Source organism: Aythya fuligula, chromosome 1 (genome assembly GCF_009819795.1).
Source record: "Aythya fuligula isolate bAytFul2 chromosome 1, bAytFul2.pri, whole genome shotgun sequence".
Lineage (NCBI taxonomy): Eukaryota > Metazoa > Chordata > Aves > Anseriformes > Anatidae > Aythya > Aythya fuligula.
In genome coordinates, this window is record NC_045559.1 from 13,348,762 (window position 1) to 13,362,746 (window position 13,985).

At 40.6% G+C, this 13,985-nt stretch overlaps 1 protein-coding gene across 1 annotated transcript in view; it reads right to left on the reverse strand.

The window, feature by feature from the left end:
* Positions 1-13,985, reverse strand: part of SLC26A5 (solute carrier family 26 member 5) — a 34,154-nt gene that overhangs the window by 3,268 nt on the left and 16,901 nt on the right. Inside the window, exons 5-17 of the mRNA XM_032205496.1 lie at positions 11,822-11,932; positions 11,098-11,279; positions 10,458-10,622; positions 9,356-9,508; positions 8,051-8,133; positions 7,811-7,958; positions 6,843-6,956; positions 6,457-6,534; positions 5,470-5,565; positions 4,066-4,172; positions 2,821-2,890; positions 1,261-1,353; positions 454-576 (exon numbers count right to left, since the gene is read on the reverse strand). Of these exons, the coding sequence (XP_032061387.1) occupies positions 454-576; positions 1,261-1,353; positions 2,821-2,890; positions 4,066-4,172; positions 5,470-5,565; positions 6,457-6,534; positions 6,843-6,956; positions 7,811-7,958; positions 8,051-8,133; positions 9,356-9,508; positions 10,458-10,622; positions 11,098-11,279; positions 11,822-11,932 (1,523 nt within the window). The remainder of the gene's footprint in view (positions 1-453; positions 577-1,260; positions 1,354-2,820; positions 2,891-4,065; positions 4,173-5,469; positions 5,566-6,456; positions 6,535-6,842; positions 6,957-7,810; positions 7,959-8,050; positions 8,134-9,355; positions 9,509-10,457; positions 10,623-11,097; positions 11,280-11,821; positions 11,933-13,985) is intronic.

Sequence of the window (13,985 nt, forward strand, 5' to 3'; positions counted from 1 at the left end):
ACAAGCGTGTTTCAAACAACCCTCCTGAATGCACCTGCCTCTGTTACCCATGTCAGGATCAGCAGTGCGGACGGCATCTTTTAACTGATAACAAAATTTATTACAGGACCTTCTCTTTTATCTTATTTCTGTATGATTATTCTGAATGTGCAGAGGAGAGTGGCAGAGGCTGGATCTCTCTACCTTCTGCTGACACCACTGCTGAGACAGTATGATAGTGTGAAAGGCTCTGCTCCCCTAGCGTGGTATCTTAACGTAACTGAGGTTCAACACAAGTATCCAATCCAGCCATGAGCCTCTGATCCTTCTGCTGTTCCTTTGTAGCCTGTCCACACTGCACAGTGCTTGTTCTCCAAGTTTTCCTACCCAAGAAGCACTCTGTGCCTTTTATAAACAAGAATGGTAACACCGAAAAGCACCGTGTTAGCTGATAAAGTAGAGGTAAATATTTACCGAAGAATTCACTAGCTTCAATACAGCTTTCTTTTTGAGTTCGTTAGCCTTCTTTATTTCCCTAGCGTGCTTCTTCTGGGCTTTTCTCCTTGCTGCTAATATGGCACAAGGGTCCACTCCAGTCTGCCATGAAAAGAAATCGTGATCAGACAAGATCCAGCTTGTTAGGATGACATTGCAGTATCAATTAGCACTGAATTCATCACTATCATAAATTTTAAAGAAGCCTGCATTATTCAGTGTCCCTTGGTGGGGGTGAGAACAGTATAAAGTAAGAAGGAATAATCTTCGCAAGCACTGTGTTAACAAGATGAGGAAGAGATGCATCACATTCTTCTCTTGAGATCAGAGGTGCCATATTTCAACAGAATGCTGATTTGAGTGCAGAAAGCAGAGGGGGGAGAAGTGCACTTGGACACAAATTGCTAATACCTCTTGCTTTGTGGAGGAGTACCACCCACCTGTTTTGTACAAGACTCGTCATGGAAGCTACAGAAAAATTTTTCACAAGTTAGTACGAGTGTAAATGCTACCAGGTCAGGCAGTTCTGTCCTTAGCTAGCTCTGCTTCTGCCAATCCCACCCAGTCAAATGTGGGTCAGGCAGGAGGTGAGGCATGCTCTACATGCTGTTTACTCCCTCCCACCATCTTGTTCCTTGCTAAGATGATCTGCAGTTGGCCGGAGGATCACCTCATATCTTCTCATATCATACCAGAGGTCACTGTATTAGGGGCTATGCTAAAGGGCATTTCGAAAGATGTTTTGAATTTTCAAGACATAGGTAGTAAAAATTTTGCTTTGCTCACCTTTTTCTTCAGTGCATTTGTGTATGACTCGCTATTGGCGAAATAAAGTGACGCATTAGCTTGAAATATTTTTATACCAGGACATTCTTTAACCTAAGGAAAAAAAAAGGATGTTCACAGTTAGGTACTGCTTGCTTTAGAAGAAAAGCAGCTGTATGGATGATCACAAGACATGGTGTTACTCTTACATGCAGCCCAACAGCCAACCCTGGATGACTATCAGCATGTATCAAAGACGGTCAGCACTGCTGTGAGCAAGCCAGTTAGAAGATCAGTTCATCCACCTTTCTAGGTGCCATACTGCACTGAATCAATGCCAAGTGACACTTCTGTTTATAATGAAGAAATGTACAGCCATAAAAAGGAATTTAGTATTCACATTTAGTATTCAACATTCTCTGATGTTGTTCTCTGCAGGTGGTATTCATGTGCGGAAATCATGCAGATCTAGGAATGCCTCCTTTTTTCCTCCCTATCTGCAGGCATAACTTCTTTCTCTCCTTCTCTTTATTTCTCGTGTCCTCAGCTACCAAAACAAAAGCCTTTAGTTATAGCCTTTAAAAATCTTTGGTTTTATTTAAACAGACCTTTTCACGGATCTTAATATCACGTCTTTACTTTAAACCAAGTGATCTCTGAGCAGCCTGCACTCTGACATTTTACATGAAAATGATCTGAGCAACAGCAGCGATACAGCCTGCCATATGCTACCAGCCCCACCTTTGTACAGGTGTAGGAAATGCAAACTGCATTCAATATAACAAAAGCTGAGTTTCCTCTTCTTTGTTTATAGCTATAAACATGCCCACATAAACTTTTGCTTTGTGTCATATTCAAAGCAGAACTATTGGTGAGGGAATGCTTTCAGATTACAGCATGGTCTTTTCACAGTTTTTTACAGGCTGGCTCCTGAGTAAAGGGGTTTGTAACCTTCATAGCAGCATCGCTGACAACACGGCAGAGTGTGCAGGAAATCATGGCTGCTGGTTGCAAATACATAGAGCATGCTCAGAGCCATTATATTTACAAAACATACTGCCTTTGTCAACTTTTGGTTGAACAAAACCGCATTTATAAGAAGCTGAATGCATGGCGAGTGATCGTGTCATGTTTAATCAGCAGGGCCCAGATAGAGGCAGGGAGATGCTGTTCTGAACAGCTTTTGCAATGCTAAAGAACACAACCGTTTGGGTCCTGCTGGCTACACATTTCATTTAATGCTGCCACAATTAAAGAAGGTAGTCTTGTATACATTTGACTAGACAGCAGGTTTAGCAGAGGTATTTCTGTAAGTCTTACCATTTTGTAGTATGTAACTAGTATAAAGGCTACTGTTGATCACCTCCTGGTTAAATGTACATGCAGGACCAAAAGCCAGCATGTTGAGCAGTACAGCTTTTGCTAGTAACACTACATTTACTTTCTTCTCCCAAGCATAACACAGGTTATGCTGAACAGAGAGCTCTAAATATGCAGTGTGGTGGGGTTAAGCAGCCAATTGCCACTGTTATCTTTGTTTCAACACAGAAAAATGTTCAATGCAGAAGAATACACTCCTACCTCTTCATACTCTTCCACATCGCAGTAGATATCTGTGTCAGGAATCTGACCGAGGATTCTGTACTGAGGTCTGGAGAGAAATGGAAATAACTGTTTCAATATTATCACTTATAAACTGGAGAAGTGAGTTCTTAATACAAGTTGAAATTTATCTTACATAGTTGTTCTGTTTGCTACAGGTTTATCTAAGCATGGTCAAATGCAGTGGGCAGTTTATGAAAGGAACATAACAAAGGGGCCATCTGGTGACTAGTCAAGTTTGCTTCTGTCAGTGCAGAAACAATTTGGAAACAGAGCACTCTGATGTTGTCATTTGCTGAAAAGCATGGGCCTGCAAAGTTACACAGTAAATTTTCTTTGATGCAAACTGGCGCGACTCCACTGACCATTTGTAAATATGGCAGCTCACACTGGCACAAACCATGCTGCAGTTTCAAAAAGCTGTTCGGCTCCTGGGACAAGCATGCCTGAGAAGCTGAACATTCCCAACTCAGAGGCAAAATGACAGCAAAATACATTACTGCTCTGGTTAAAAGGACCAAGCCATATGCAGCTGGCAGAAAAATACTCTTATGTAGGCAGAGTGGAAATTTCACAGTTTGGTTTCATCCCAATGAGGATGGAAACCAACGCTTTTGTAGATTTTCTATCTAGATATCCAAAGCCCTGAGCCTAGAAGCCTCATGTAACAGGTGAAATCCTATCCACACATGCAAGAAATCATTCATCGCTAGATGTGGAGAGCTTCACAGTAGAAGTTCTGAGAAGTTTTGGGAGCAAGAAGTGACTTGAAAACATGAAGGGTGGGGACACTTTCCATGATGAATTAGATCTTTCTTATAAAATATCTAAACATTTAGCTAGTAATAACCTGACAACTTCTGCTTACTGAGAGTACACACAAAATATAAACATTTAATGAACCTCTGCCATCCAACAGGCTTCACGTTCTGAATTCCAGGCATTAAAGACAATGTAAATAAGATTAGAAAATCTAAAATTATCTCTTTAATATTGAAGTTGTGCATCTCATGACCTCCAAAAATTCTGTTCTCAGAAAAATAAAATTTGAACCCTGGATCAGAGCCATAGGTTATGCCCTGCATGACCTACATTATGAAGCAAACTGTATAGTGCATGCAGCTGAAGGGGGTGGAAAGGTCTACTGCTTATTTGCATTCCTTAAACAAACAAAAACCACACAGAAGACCAACAAACACTAATTTTATAAAGAAGAAATCTGACCTTTGTGTTCTGTAAATAACAGTTATCATTGCAAACGTTACTGCAGTAAGCAAACCATAGTCTAGTCCCAGGAAGAGAGAAGCCACAAAAGCTACCACCCAGATGGCCTAAAAGAAAGAAAAGCTCTGAATTAATACACATCCCTTTCTTTTGAAAGCAAACACAATAGCATAAGCCAGACTGAAGCCGCCTGTGCATCTTTTCTGTGTAGGACCAGGCTACAATGCAAGTCATCATGATAGCAGACTACAATTGCCTTAACCCTTGAGAAGGGCATAGATGCTCAAGGTGCACTAACACTTGACAAATTGTCCCTTGTTAATTAATGCCCTACATCCTGTTTTGCAAGGAATGCAGTGTTACCATCAGACTCCCAACACTGTAGGATTAAAAAAAAATAATAAAATGCAGGGCCTGCAAAAGTAACTCTCCTTTACTGTCATCTTTTGCTGAGCAGTAAGACTGGCAATGTTGCAAACCCTGGTATTTTGCAGTGTGAACTGTCAGCTACATGTGTAAAATACACACAGAAGTTTCTCTGGAGGAGACAAACTGTTGCATGCGAAGGGAATCAGGAGAAAGTCAGAGGAGCTTGCTATTGAACAAAGATGAACTGAATGCTTCAAATGTGCTAAGTTCTGTGTGTCAATACCATACAGAAACTACCAGCTGCCTTTCTGAGCCAGAGGGACATCTCCTCAGTTCTCACAGAGCAGCTCAGCCAAAATGTGAACGTTACTTCTTGAGATCATCATTTACTTCTGATGATCTCAAGGATCTAGTTCTCCGATTGTCAGGAGCCTTGGAAATCATGATATATATGATGGCAAGTAGCTCTTGAAGTTGTTTATCTGCTTCACATGGTCAAAGACTACCTATGTGTCTGTACACTGTGGTCTCTGTCACGTTTCCGAGTTCCCCCAGAAATAAGCATGGGGGTGTCAAGAGCCACTGCTGCAAATCATGCATCTTCTGGCCTTGGGTCAACAACAAACATGTTGCCAGTTAAGCCAGAAAACTACTTTGGGAAGGTTTTTGGTTTGTCTTCAAAGATGACAAATACCTTCAAGTAGTTTTCTTTGTGACTCTATTTCAAATTCTTCTCAGGCATTCCCCACAGCATTCAGTACAGTTCCTATAGCAACACTGCACAAGCTTTGCTTTTAATGCAGCTAAACTACTTCTGACCTGAGTTAAAGGTTGTTGAACGACAACAAAAACATTCTTGTCTGCAATGGCTCACTCTCCTAGGGTTCTTACAACTCAATGTCTTATGTTCTTCTGCAAAGCAACACCAAGCTGTAACTCCTCAGTAGGTTTCTCCTCTGTTTTAGAGGATAGGAAGAAGAGCAGCAGCACATTTAGTACAGGACAAATATATGCACTGAGCTGCACATTACTCACCAGCTCGATCTTACTGGTTTTCCAGAAGTGTGCGATATCTCCAAACTGCTTAAACATTCCTTTCAGGTTCACCATTACAATTGCAGCTAGCACTGTCTAGGAATATTACACAAATGATATTTTCAGAAGCAAAATAAAACAATTGCCAATAAGAACTTCAAAGCATCAAAAATAATTGCTTTCTGTGCTTTGTAAAACTGATACAAATCTATTGAACAGATGTTCCATTTAAAAAACTTTTTGAGAAAATCAGTAGAGATACACTTTTCCTGCAGCCACAGAAACGGCAAGCCAGAGTCAGCACAGCTTGATTTACTCTTTCCTGACAAGAGAAAGCATACAGTCCTGAGCTTCATGCTACTGCAAATAAAGTAGCTAGACTATAATCTCAAATTCAAGTTTCTCTTCAATAACTTCCAACAATTCCTGTGACATTCATGTAGGTGTAAATCAATATACTCATATTAAAAAAATAAATGAAATGCATATCATCCTATGCAAGACAAAGAGAAACAAGTTTATTTTTTAAATCAATACATATCTATGCACAAAACCATATTTTTATACAAATAAGTAAAATTTCAGTAAAAGCAACTTGTCATGCTGAGCCATCATTCAGCCTCAATCCTTTCCAACTCATCTATTACTTTCTTTTAGCTTTTTAACCTCTTCCCAGAATTCTTATGCTGTAATCCAAAGGGGATTATTTGAAGATACCAATTTTGTGTTTTAAAGACAGAGCCTAGAATGGCCAATATTAAAAAGAACTACCAAAAGAAAAAGAAAAAAAAAAGCATGCCGGATCCTTCAAAATATTTATTCATTGCTAGTTTAAACTTAAAGCAGAAATGTACACAAAATTTAAAGGTTTCTGGGTCAAGCCCTAACTGTATTTGCTTATTAATCATCCACCTCATTCTATTTTAAGCAATACTAGCTGGCTTCTGTCCACTGACATGCAATGCCTAACAGGCAAAACTACATTACCTGTGGAAGTGGTTCAAAGAGATATCCAATAGCCACAATTACCAACAGAACCATAATTGAAGAGAGTGCACCTGCAATCTGATCAAAAAAAAGCAAGAAATTATATCTAAGTACTAAGATGTGCCCCAAAAGGGCTGTATTACTGATTAACTAACCACTCTTCAAAGGGCTGGTTAGTCAAGCTTTTGATCCCTCCCACTCAATTTGTCCATTTCCCTTGTCATGCAGCCTTCTATCTTGGCCCACCCTGGATATGACACAGGAGCAACTCTAGTTATTTCTTTTGGCCCCAGGTCAAGAATAGGGCAATTTTCTAAAGCTCCAGACTTTTGTTTTGGAGGTCCAAAGAAAAAACAAACTTTGGCTCAAAATTTGGGTTTACATACCTGAGTTTTCCCACCAGTGCTTTCCTGAACAAGACTCCGAGACATTGAACAAGTGACTGAAAAGCTTTGGAAAAACGACCCCACAGAGTTGCATATTCCCAAGGCAATAAGTTCCTGTGTCAAACAACAGAGCAAAACACAAAGCAGTTATACCTAGCAACTGTACAAAGGTGGAGCTACCTATACATAATAACAACTACCTCTTATTTACAGTGCTTGCTAGCAACCTTATCATAGCTTACGCTTGTGGTTCTCACACGGTTCTCACACAAGGTAATGCAAGTTAAATCTTGTGTTAAATGAAGCATCTGATGAAGTGCTAGAGACATTTCTCATCCTTAAATGTTACTATTATAAGTCAGACTAAAAATTAAAATGAATGATAGAATTGCTTGTTTTCAAGAGTTTCTTCAGGTCTGGGATAACTTGAATTTTAACACTAAAATTGAAACAAAAATGCTTCTCCATACAAATAATGTTTTGTTTAATTTAAACAAACACTTGGCATGCATTACATCCTGTTACAAGGAATTCTATAGTTGAACATCCAGGTGATGTTAAACTATAGCACCTGGAATCTTCTGAATAAAACAGATCTAGATACTTAACTCAGGAAGACACTGTATTTATCAAATGGGAACTCTATGCTTTGCTGTGAAGGAAAGTACAAGTAAAATAGCTGCCCATCAGGATAGCCTAAGTATCGGCTGTCCCAACAATTAATATTCATGCACACATCCAGCTTTAACAGAAGTTTCCCAAAACAAAGTTAGAAGCAAATTTGGTTATTGAAACATAGCCAAAAGAGCTTAAAATCACTCCTGGCATTTAAATGTGTAGGCTGACAAAAACTTGACCTGATTCCACAATGAAAGAAAAACCTCTTTTGTCTAATATCCCCTTCTACTTTAACAGACAAATGAAGGCAGTACTGAGAATTATCACTAGAAAACCTCAAATATTTTTACCTGATTCCCATCAATGGTGTAACCATGTTTAAGGGCAAAGATCTTGGCCATTGATACAGCCATTGAAAATCCAACTATTGCTATTGCTATCGCATCCACAAATATTGCTGGGATGAGCTGAATCTCAGGAACTGCTGGTGCTCTTAACCTTAAAGAATAAATATAAGGTTACAAGTTACTATAATAAAAGGTACATGCTATATAGAGAAGGTATAGGTTAAATAAGAATATCACCCCTACCCTTGAGGAATATTCCCTACAACATCCACTCCATATGATTCAGTCAGATTCATTCCAGCTGAAACTCCTGTGCCAATAATAACCTAAAAAAACATAAACACATCATCATGTAGCAAAACATCGGAAGGACTAATAACAGTTAGCTTATTATAAACACACATAACGGATTGCATTCATTTGTCAATCAGTTTTCCAAGAGTTAGGGAGTACAGAAGCAGATAAAAAGGAGGAAGTTCCACAATTTTCCCTCCATCACCTTCAACTCACTGGTTTTATTATTATTTTTTTTTATATAGTTAACATGCATGATATGATATTATCTGAATCGCTCAGATTCCCTCTGCTTGAGCCAGCCAGCAGGCATTGGGAAACAGACACAGAAAAGCATGTACTAAGAAATTCAATTCAAGAACAAGTCAAGGGGGTTTGCGCTGCCATATTTTCATGTGTGCAGAATGCACGTTATCTACAAAAATAACTGGTGCAGCAGCAATGAAAGCTGCAGGTATAAGACTGCTTTGCTATTGCCTTTCAATCAAATAACACACTAGTACAACATCTGTCATCTCCCTCCCTTCTTTGTTCCTTCTGTCAAGACTGCATTCATGCCTTCAGCTACTCCCTTCCTTGGCTGTGATTTTGTGCAGGTTGTTTGAGAGCTCTGGTTACCTGAGAACTCATTTTTAATTCAAGCCACCTTTAAAGATGAAAGATTACGTGAGGTGTGGGCTACTAAGGTAGTCTGATACCTGACTGCAGCACTGATTTTGTTTTGAACGACTACACTAAAATACACGGGTAATTATAAAAATACACAGTCTCAGGGAAAGGAAGGTTGAGTAGCAAGTCCCACTGGTTCCTGCTTTTCTTTCTACTAAGGCATTTTAAAAGGAAAGCAAGCCCTACAGAACTTCTGGATCCAGCATCCATAAGCATCTCCTTCAGGAGGGGATTCTGAGCTCCTGTACTCCATGCCACTCAGAGGCATGTCTTGCAGAGACTCATTCAGGCGCCACAACTCCAGGGCAGAGTGGGTTTTACAACAAATCTCCACCTTCCCATTACCACAGGGGACTATGGCTGTTTAACCGGGTTTTCAATTCCTCTTTGGGACTTCACGCCTAAAACTTGGGCACGTCAGAGCCTAACCTCATGAGCACCAAAACATTCAGCTGGATCAAATCTCAAACAAATCACATTCAACAGGTTACCCTAAAGCCCAATTAGACTTGATAGACAATGATATCAATTCCACAGCTTTAGAATAGTTAAATAACTTAGCTAAAAACTTCACAACCGACTTACCACAATTATCTCCATAGGAATAGGAACTGGGAGCTTTTTCTTATAGCGGAGATTGATTTCCTTACCAATCAACAACAGAACAATGCACGTTAATCCAACAATCAGTGCAGCAACATTGGTCGTTGTTATTTTTGAAAACACAGCAACTATGCTCTGTAACACAATAGAAGTATTATAATTACTCCATGAAGATCGTATTTGTTTTATTAGGAAATTTGCCACAAAAGAACAAATTATACACTGCTGTTTTTATTCTGCATCTATAACCATAGTTAATCACTGCCTCACTAAAATCCCCATTGTTCCATTAAAATACAGAAGTTCAGAATACGTCAATGAGGGAGATACACTTGCAATAATTTATAATACCAGTCTTCCTCAAATGGGGTAGAAATTTGAAGAAAAATCTCTATTATGGGGGAAAAAGTCTAAACTAAACCACATCTCATGCTCAGCATTTTCACACATATTTCATCCTGGCAACTACCTGAAAGCAATAAATACCAACCCCTTCTAATACCTTCAAATATTTGTTGGCAAGTCATATCTATTTAGAGCTGCATAAACCATTCTAAAACGATAAAGCTGCTGATATAATCATTGAGGTTACCATAGTAATATGATGAAATAACAATGACCTTGCAACACTGCTGAACTGGCCATCATTTCAAATATGTTTCAGTTGAAAAACATTATTAAAAAGGGTGTTAGGAAAGGAAGCTTCTTAGAACACACAAGTTGCTAGGGCATGATTCCTCTACCCATTACTCCTTCTTTCACTGCATTTTAAGAAATTAAATAAAAGACCTCTGGAGAGGTCTCTGAAAAAAAAAAATTGAAGAAAAATATCTTTGAAAAAAGACAGATGGAAAATTACATCAACTGTCAGGATATTATCAAGGTCCTGTCAGTACGTCTTGCAAGTATACTTTCCCTCCTATTTATTTAGCAGTTAGTATTTCTGTTTTCTGGATTAGTGAACTAACAGCATATTAAGAAATAATCATTAGAAATCATTATGAAATAATCATTAGAAATTAGAAATTCAGTAGAAAATGTAGAAAATGTAGAATTTGCATATTTAGTAAAGGTAGCTACTTACATACACAACTGAGAGGGGTCCGCTGTATCGGTTAGTCTTAACTCCAAGGAGATACTTTAACTGAGAAGTGAAGACGTGAACTGCAGCAGCAGTAGTAAATCCTCGCACCAGAGGCTCTGTTAAATAGATGGCTACAAACCCAAATCGAAGGAGACCTAAACACAACTAATGAAGAAGAGAAATAGTAACAGCGTGAGTCTTACTGTAGCCTGAACATCATCACTACATAGCAGACAGACCATGGGACACATCTTCTTACCCCAGTGCCCAGGCAGATCAGGCAGACCTGAACCTGGCCCTTCCAGAGCTACAGGTCAGTAAGCAGCCATCAATGCACCAAATCTTCCACTCCACTGGCAGGTGCCATGTGGAATACATGCAAATGGGTATTTGGATGCATTTAGGGACATATCAGAGAACATCGGTTAGAGTTTTTCTGACAGGATGGAAAAAAATGAAAGGGGAAGTCCTGTTTTTCACTCTAAGCCATGATGCCCTGACACAGACTTGCCTCCAAGGTATCGCCCCACAAACCACTTCTGCCAAGAAGCAGCCTGCATTCTACATTGCACACTGCTAAAGTGTCTATTGAAAGGGGACCCACTAGGACCCAGTGCCCCTTGCAACTGCAAGCACGTACCTGGATAATTCCTGAAAGAAATGCAAGAGTCACAGCCACCTGCACCCGCTTGAAATCCCTGTCGCTGTAATATTCGGAGGCATACGTAGTGTTCGTTGAGTTATAGCCCACAGAAATCACCTCATCAGGCACTTGTCTAACAGCTACCCCTCCAACCATCATACTAATCACAGCAAAAGTGCCTGGAATCGGAGGGAGAGGAAAACAATTGATTAAAATACTGGCATTTTTTTAGGAACAGCCCTAGGCTTCCTAACAAAGACCTGCATAGATCTGTGGAACTAAATTAATAATAGTTTTCTTCAAGAATATTGTAGTTTTTAGTCCCAATGTCTGCTCCAGTACTCCGCACCATTAAAGCTACTTAGATGTTGAATACAGACCACTATGGTAAGTAAATACCATCTTTTTTAATTTCAGTTTCTGTTACGCAAATTAAACTTGTGGCCACACAGAGAGTTGACTACAAAGAGGAAATTATAGTTCAGGAGTTCACAGTGCACATTTCTAGATCTAACCTGAAAAAAATGCTCTTCTGTTCTTTCCTAAGTAGGATGGATAAATTAACAGTAAAACCCACAAATGTGTCAAGCCTTAACAATGCACCTCTTATTCGCTTAAATGTGACTTTATGGAAAACAGCCACACTTTCTATTTATCCACCTTTATTTTTTATGTTTTATTAGACATGCACACAGAATTCCAATTGTCTATATAGGCATACCTATTGATATGTGCTTGGAGGTCCCAAAAAAAGTATACAGAAAGACGGGATAAAATGAAGAATAAAGGCCGAACACTGGGGGAACAGCTGCCAGCAAAGCGTAGGCTAAACCTAGAAAACAGATACAAATACGTATGTTAGGCAAAGAGTAAGAAACCATTTGAAGTGTAAGGATTTAAGCCTTCTAGGGTTGAACTAACCTAACACTAACACTAGTGATACATCACAGATTTAGAAGGTAAGCCTTTCAGGAAATACTCGTAAATACGTATAATAATGCAGGAGAGCGCCTAGAAACCTGAGAGGTTTACCTCAGGAAACCACAAGTCTAAAATCACAGGTGTTGCAGATGTGCGTGGGCGTGTTTATGTGCATGTGCCCAGTTGTGCACTCACTGTTTTGCCTAGAAGCATTTAATAATCGCCAACACTTTTGATTACTTTTGTTCTGATCTGTCAATAAATTAATAAACTCCCCGCTGCCCCAAACCTGAAACAACATAACCAGCAGACACGTTTGATTTTTCTCCTCCTTTTTAATCAGACATGACCTTCATGGCAAGCTGTGATTGAGCACTTTCTTCCTCTCTCCCCCATCATTCCAGAATAAGTGGGATTACCTAACTGTTTGCAGTTCCACAAAACATGCTCTGAAGTGTAAAACAAGCAGGGAAGCATTACGTGTGCTCTGTAAGGACATTGAGCTTATACAGCCTGGGATTTCTCCCGGTCTATTCAGTACATTGAGTCCTTTTTGTTGTTTAGACATGTCAAGCCCCATGCAATGGATCCACACCATTCCCCTTTGCTGGTGGAGCTGACAAGCATGGGGATGAAGCTGTGGGAGAAGAGCTCTGAGGAACACCTCCCCCAGTGCTCTCCCTCAATGGGACTGAACGGGTGCTTGTCATGGGACTGGGCTCACTGGTAAACCATGTGCATCCCATGATACAGAAGGTAACCATCCTGAGCAGCTGCAGTTGTGGAGGAGCCCCCGGTGGAGCAGGTGGATGTGGCCTGGAGGAGGCTGCGGCCCATGGAGAGCCCCTGTAGGAGCAGGCCCCAGGCTGGAGCTGCAGCCCGTGGAGAGGAGCCCACGCAGGAGCAGGGGGTCTGGGGGGAGCTGCAACCCATGGGGGACCCGTGCTGGAGCAGTTTGCTCCTGGGGGATGGACCCTGTGGTACAGAGCTGTGTGGGAGCAGTTCTTGAAGAGCTGCTGCCTGTGGGCAGCACCCACAGGCTCAGTTTGGGAAGGATGGCATCCCGTGGGAGGGACCCCACATGCAACTGAGGCAGAGTGACCGAGTGGTGGAGATGAAGTACTACAGACTGACCTCAACCCCCATTCCTTGTTCCCCTGTGCCACCTGGGGAGAAAAGGTGGAAGAGGGTGAAGGGAGAGAAAATGGTTTTTGTTTGTTTTCTTTGTTTCTCACTTTTCTAGCTTGTCAGTAACAGGCAATAAATTTCTCTAAACTCCCTATGCTGAGTCTGGTTTTGGCTATGACAATATTGTTGAGTGATCTCCCCGTTCTTATCTCAACCCTTGAGCCCTTTTTATTGTATTTTCTTTCTCTTTCCCTTTGAGGAGGGGGAGTCAGAGCAGTTGTGGTGGAGCTTGGCTGCCCTGCTGGGTTATAACACCACATTCACCCCCAAAGGAGAGCCAGTGATACTCTAAAACACTTCTCCCTGTTAAGTTATGTTTCAATTGAGAGTCAAAGCATTGGGTTTATCCTGAAAGTACAAGCTAGGAAATGATCTTCTGTGTCATCCAAGTGCTCTTGTGCTGTGCAATAGCTCACGGGGTCTTGCTCACTTCCTAAACAATGTTTGAGACCCGACCTAACCAACAATTCCTATTCCTAACAGGACTGGACTGGCGATGCTGTTATTCACTTGCAGCAATGTTCTTTTGATCAAGCACATCTGAAAGTCATCCCACATACATCCTTTGTCCCAGGGGCTATCTCCTGCCAAGAGCACCAGCGGAACACCCTGTACCATAACACCCTGGCCTTTAATATTGTGATGAACTTAGTAGTAAAAGCGACTAGAACTGAAAGCTAGTGGTGTCAGTCCAGGAGGGTGGGTCAATGCGAAGTTCCTGATTTGAGTACCCTTTTAGTCCCTTTCCTTTTCATTTGTACTGGCATTTTTTTAAA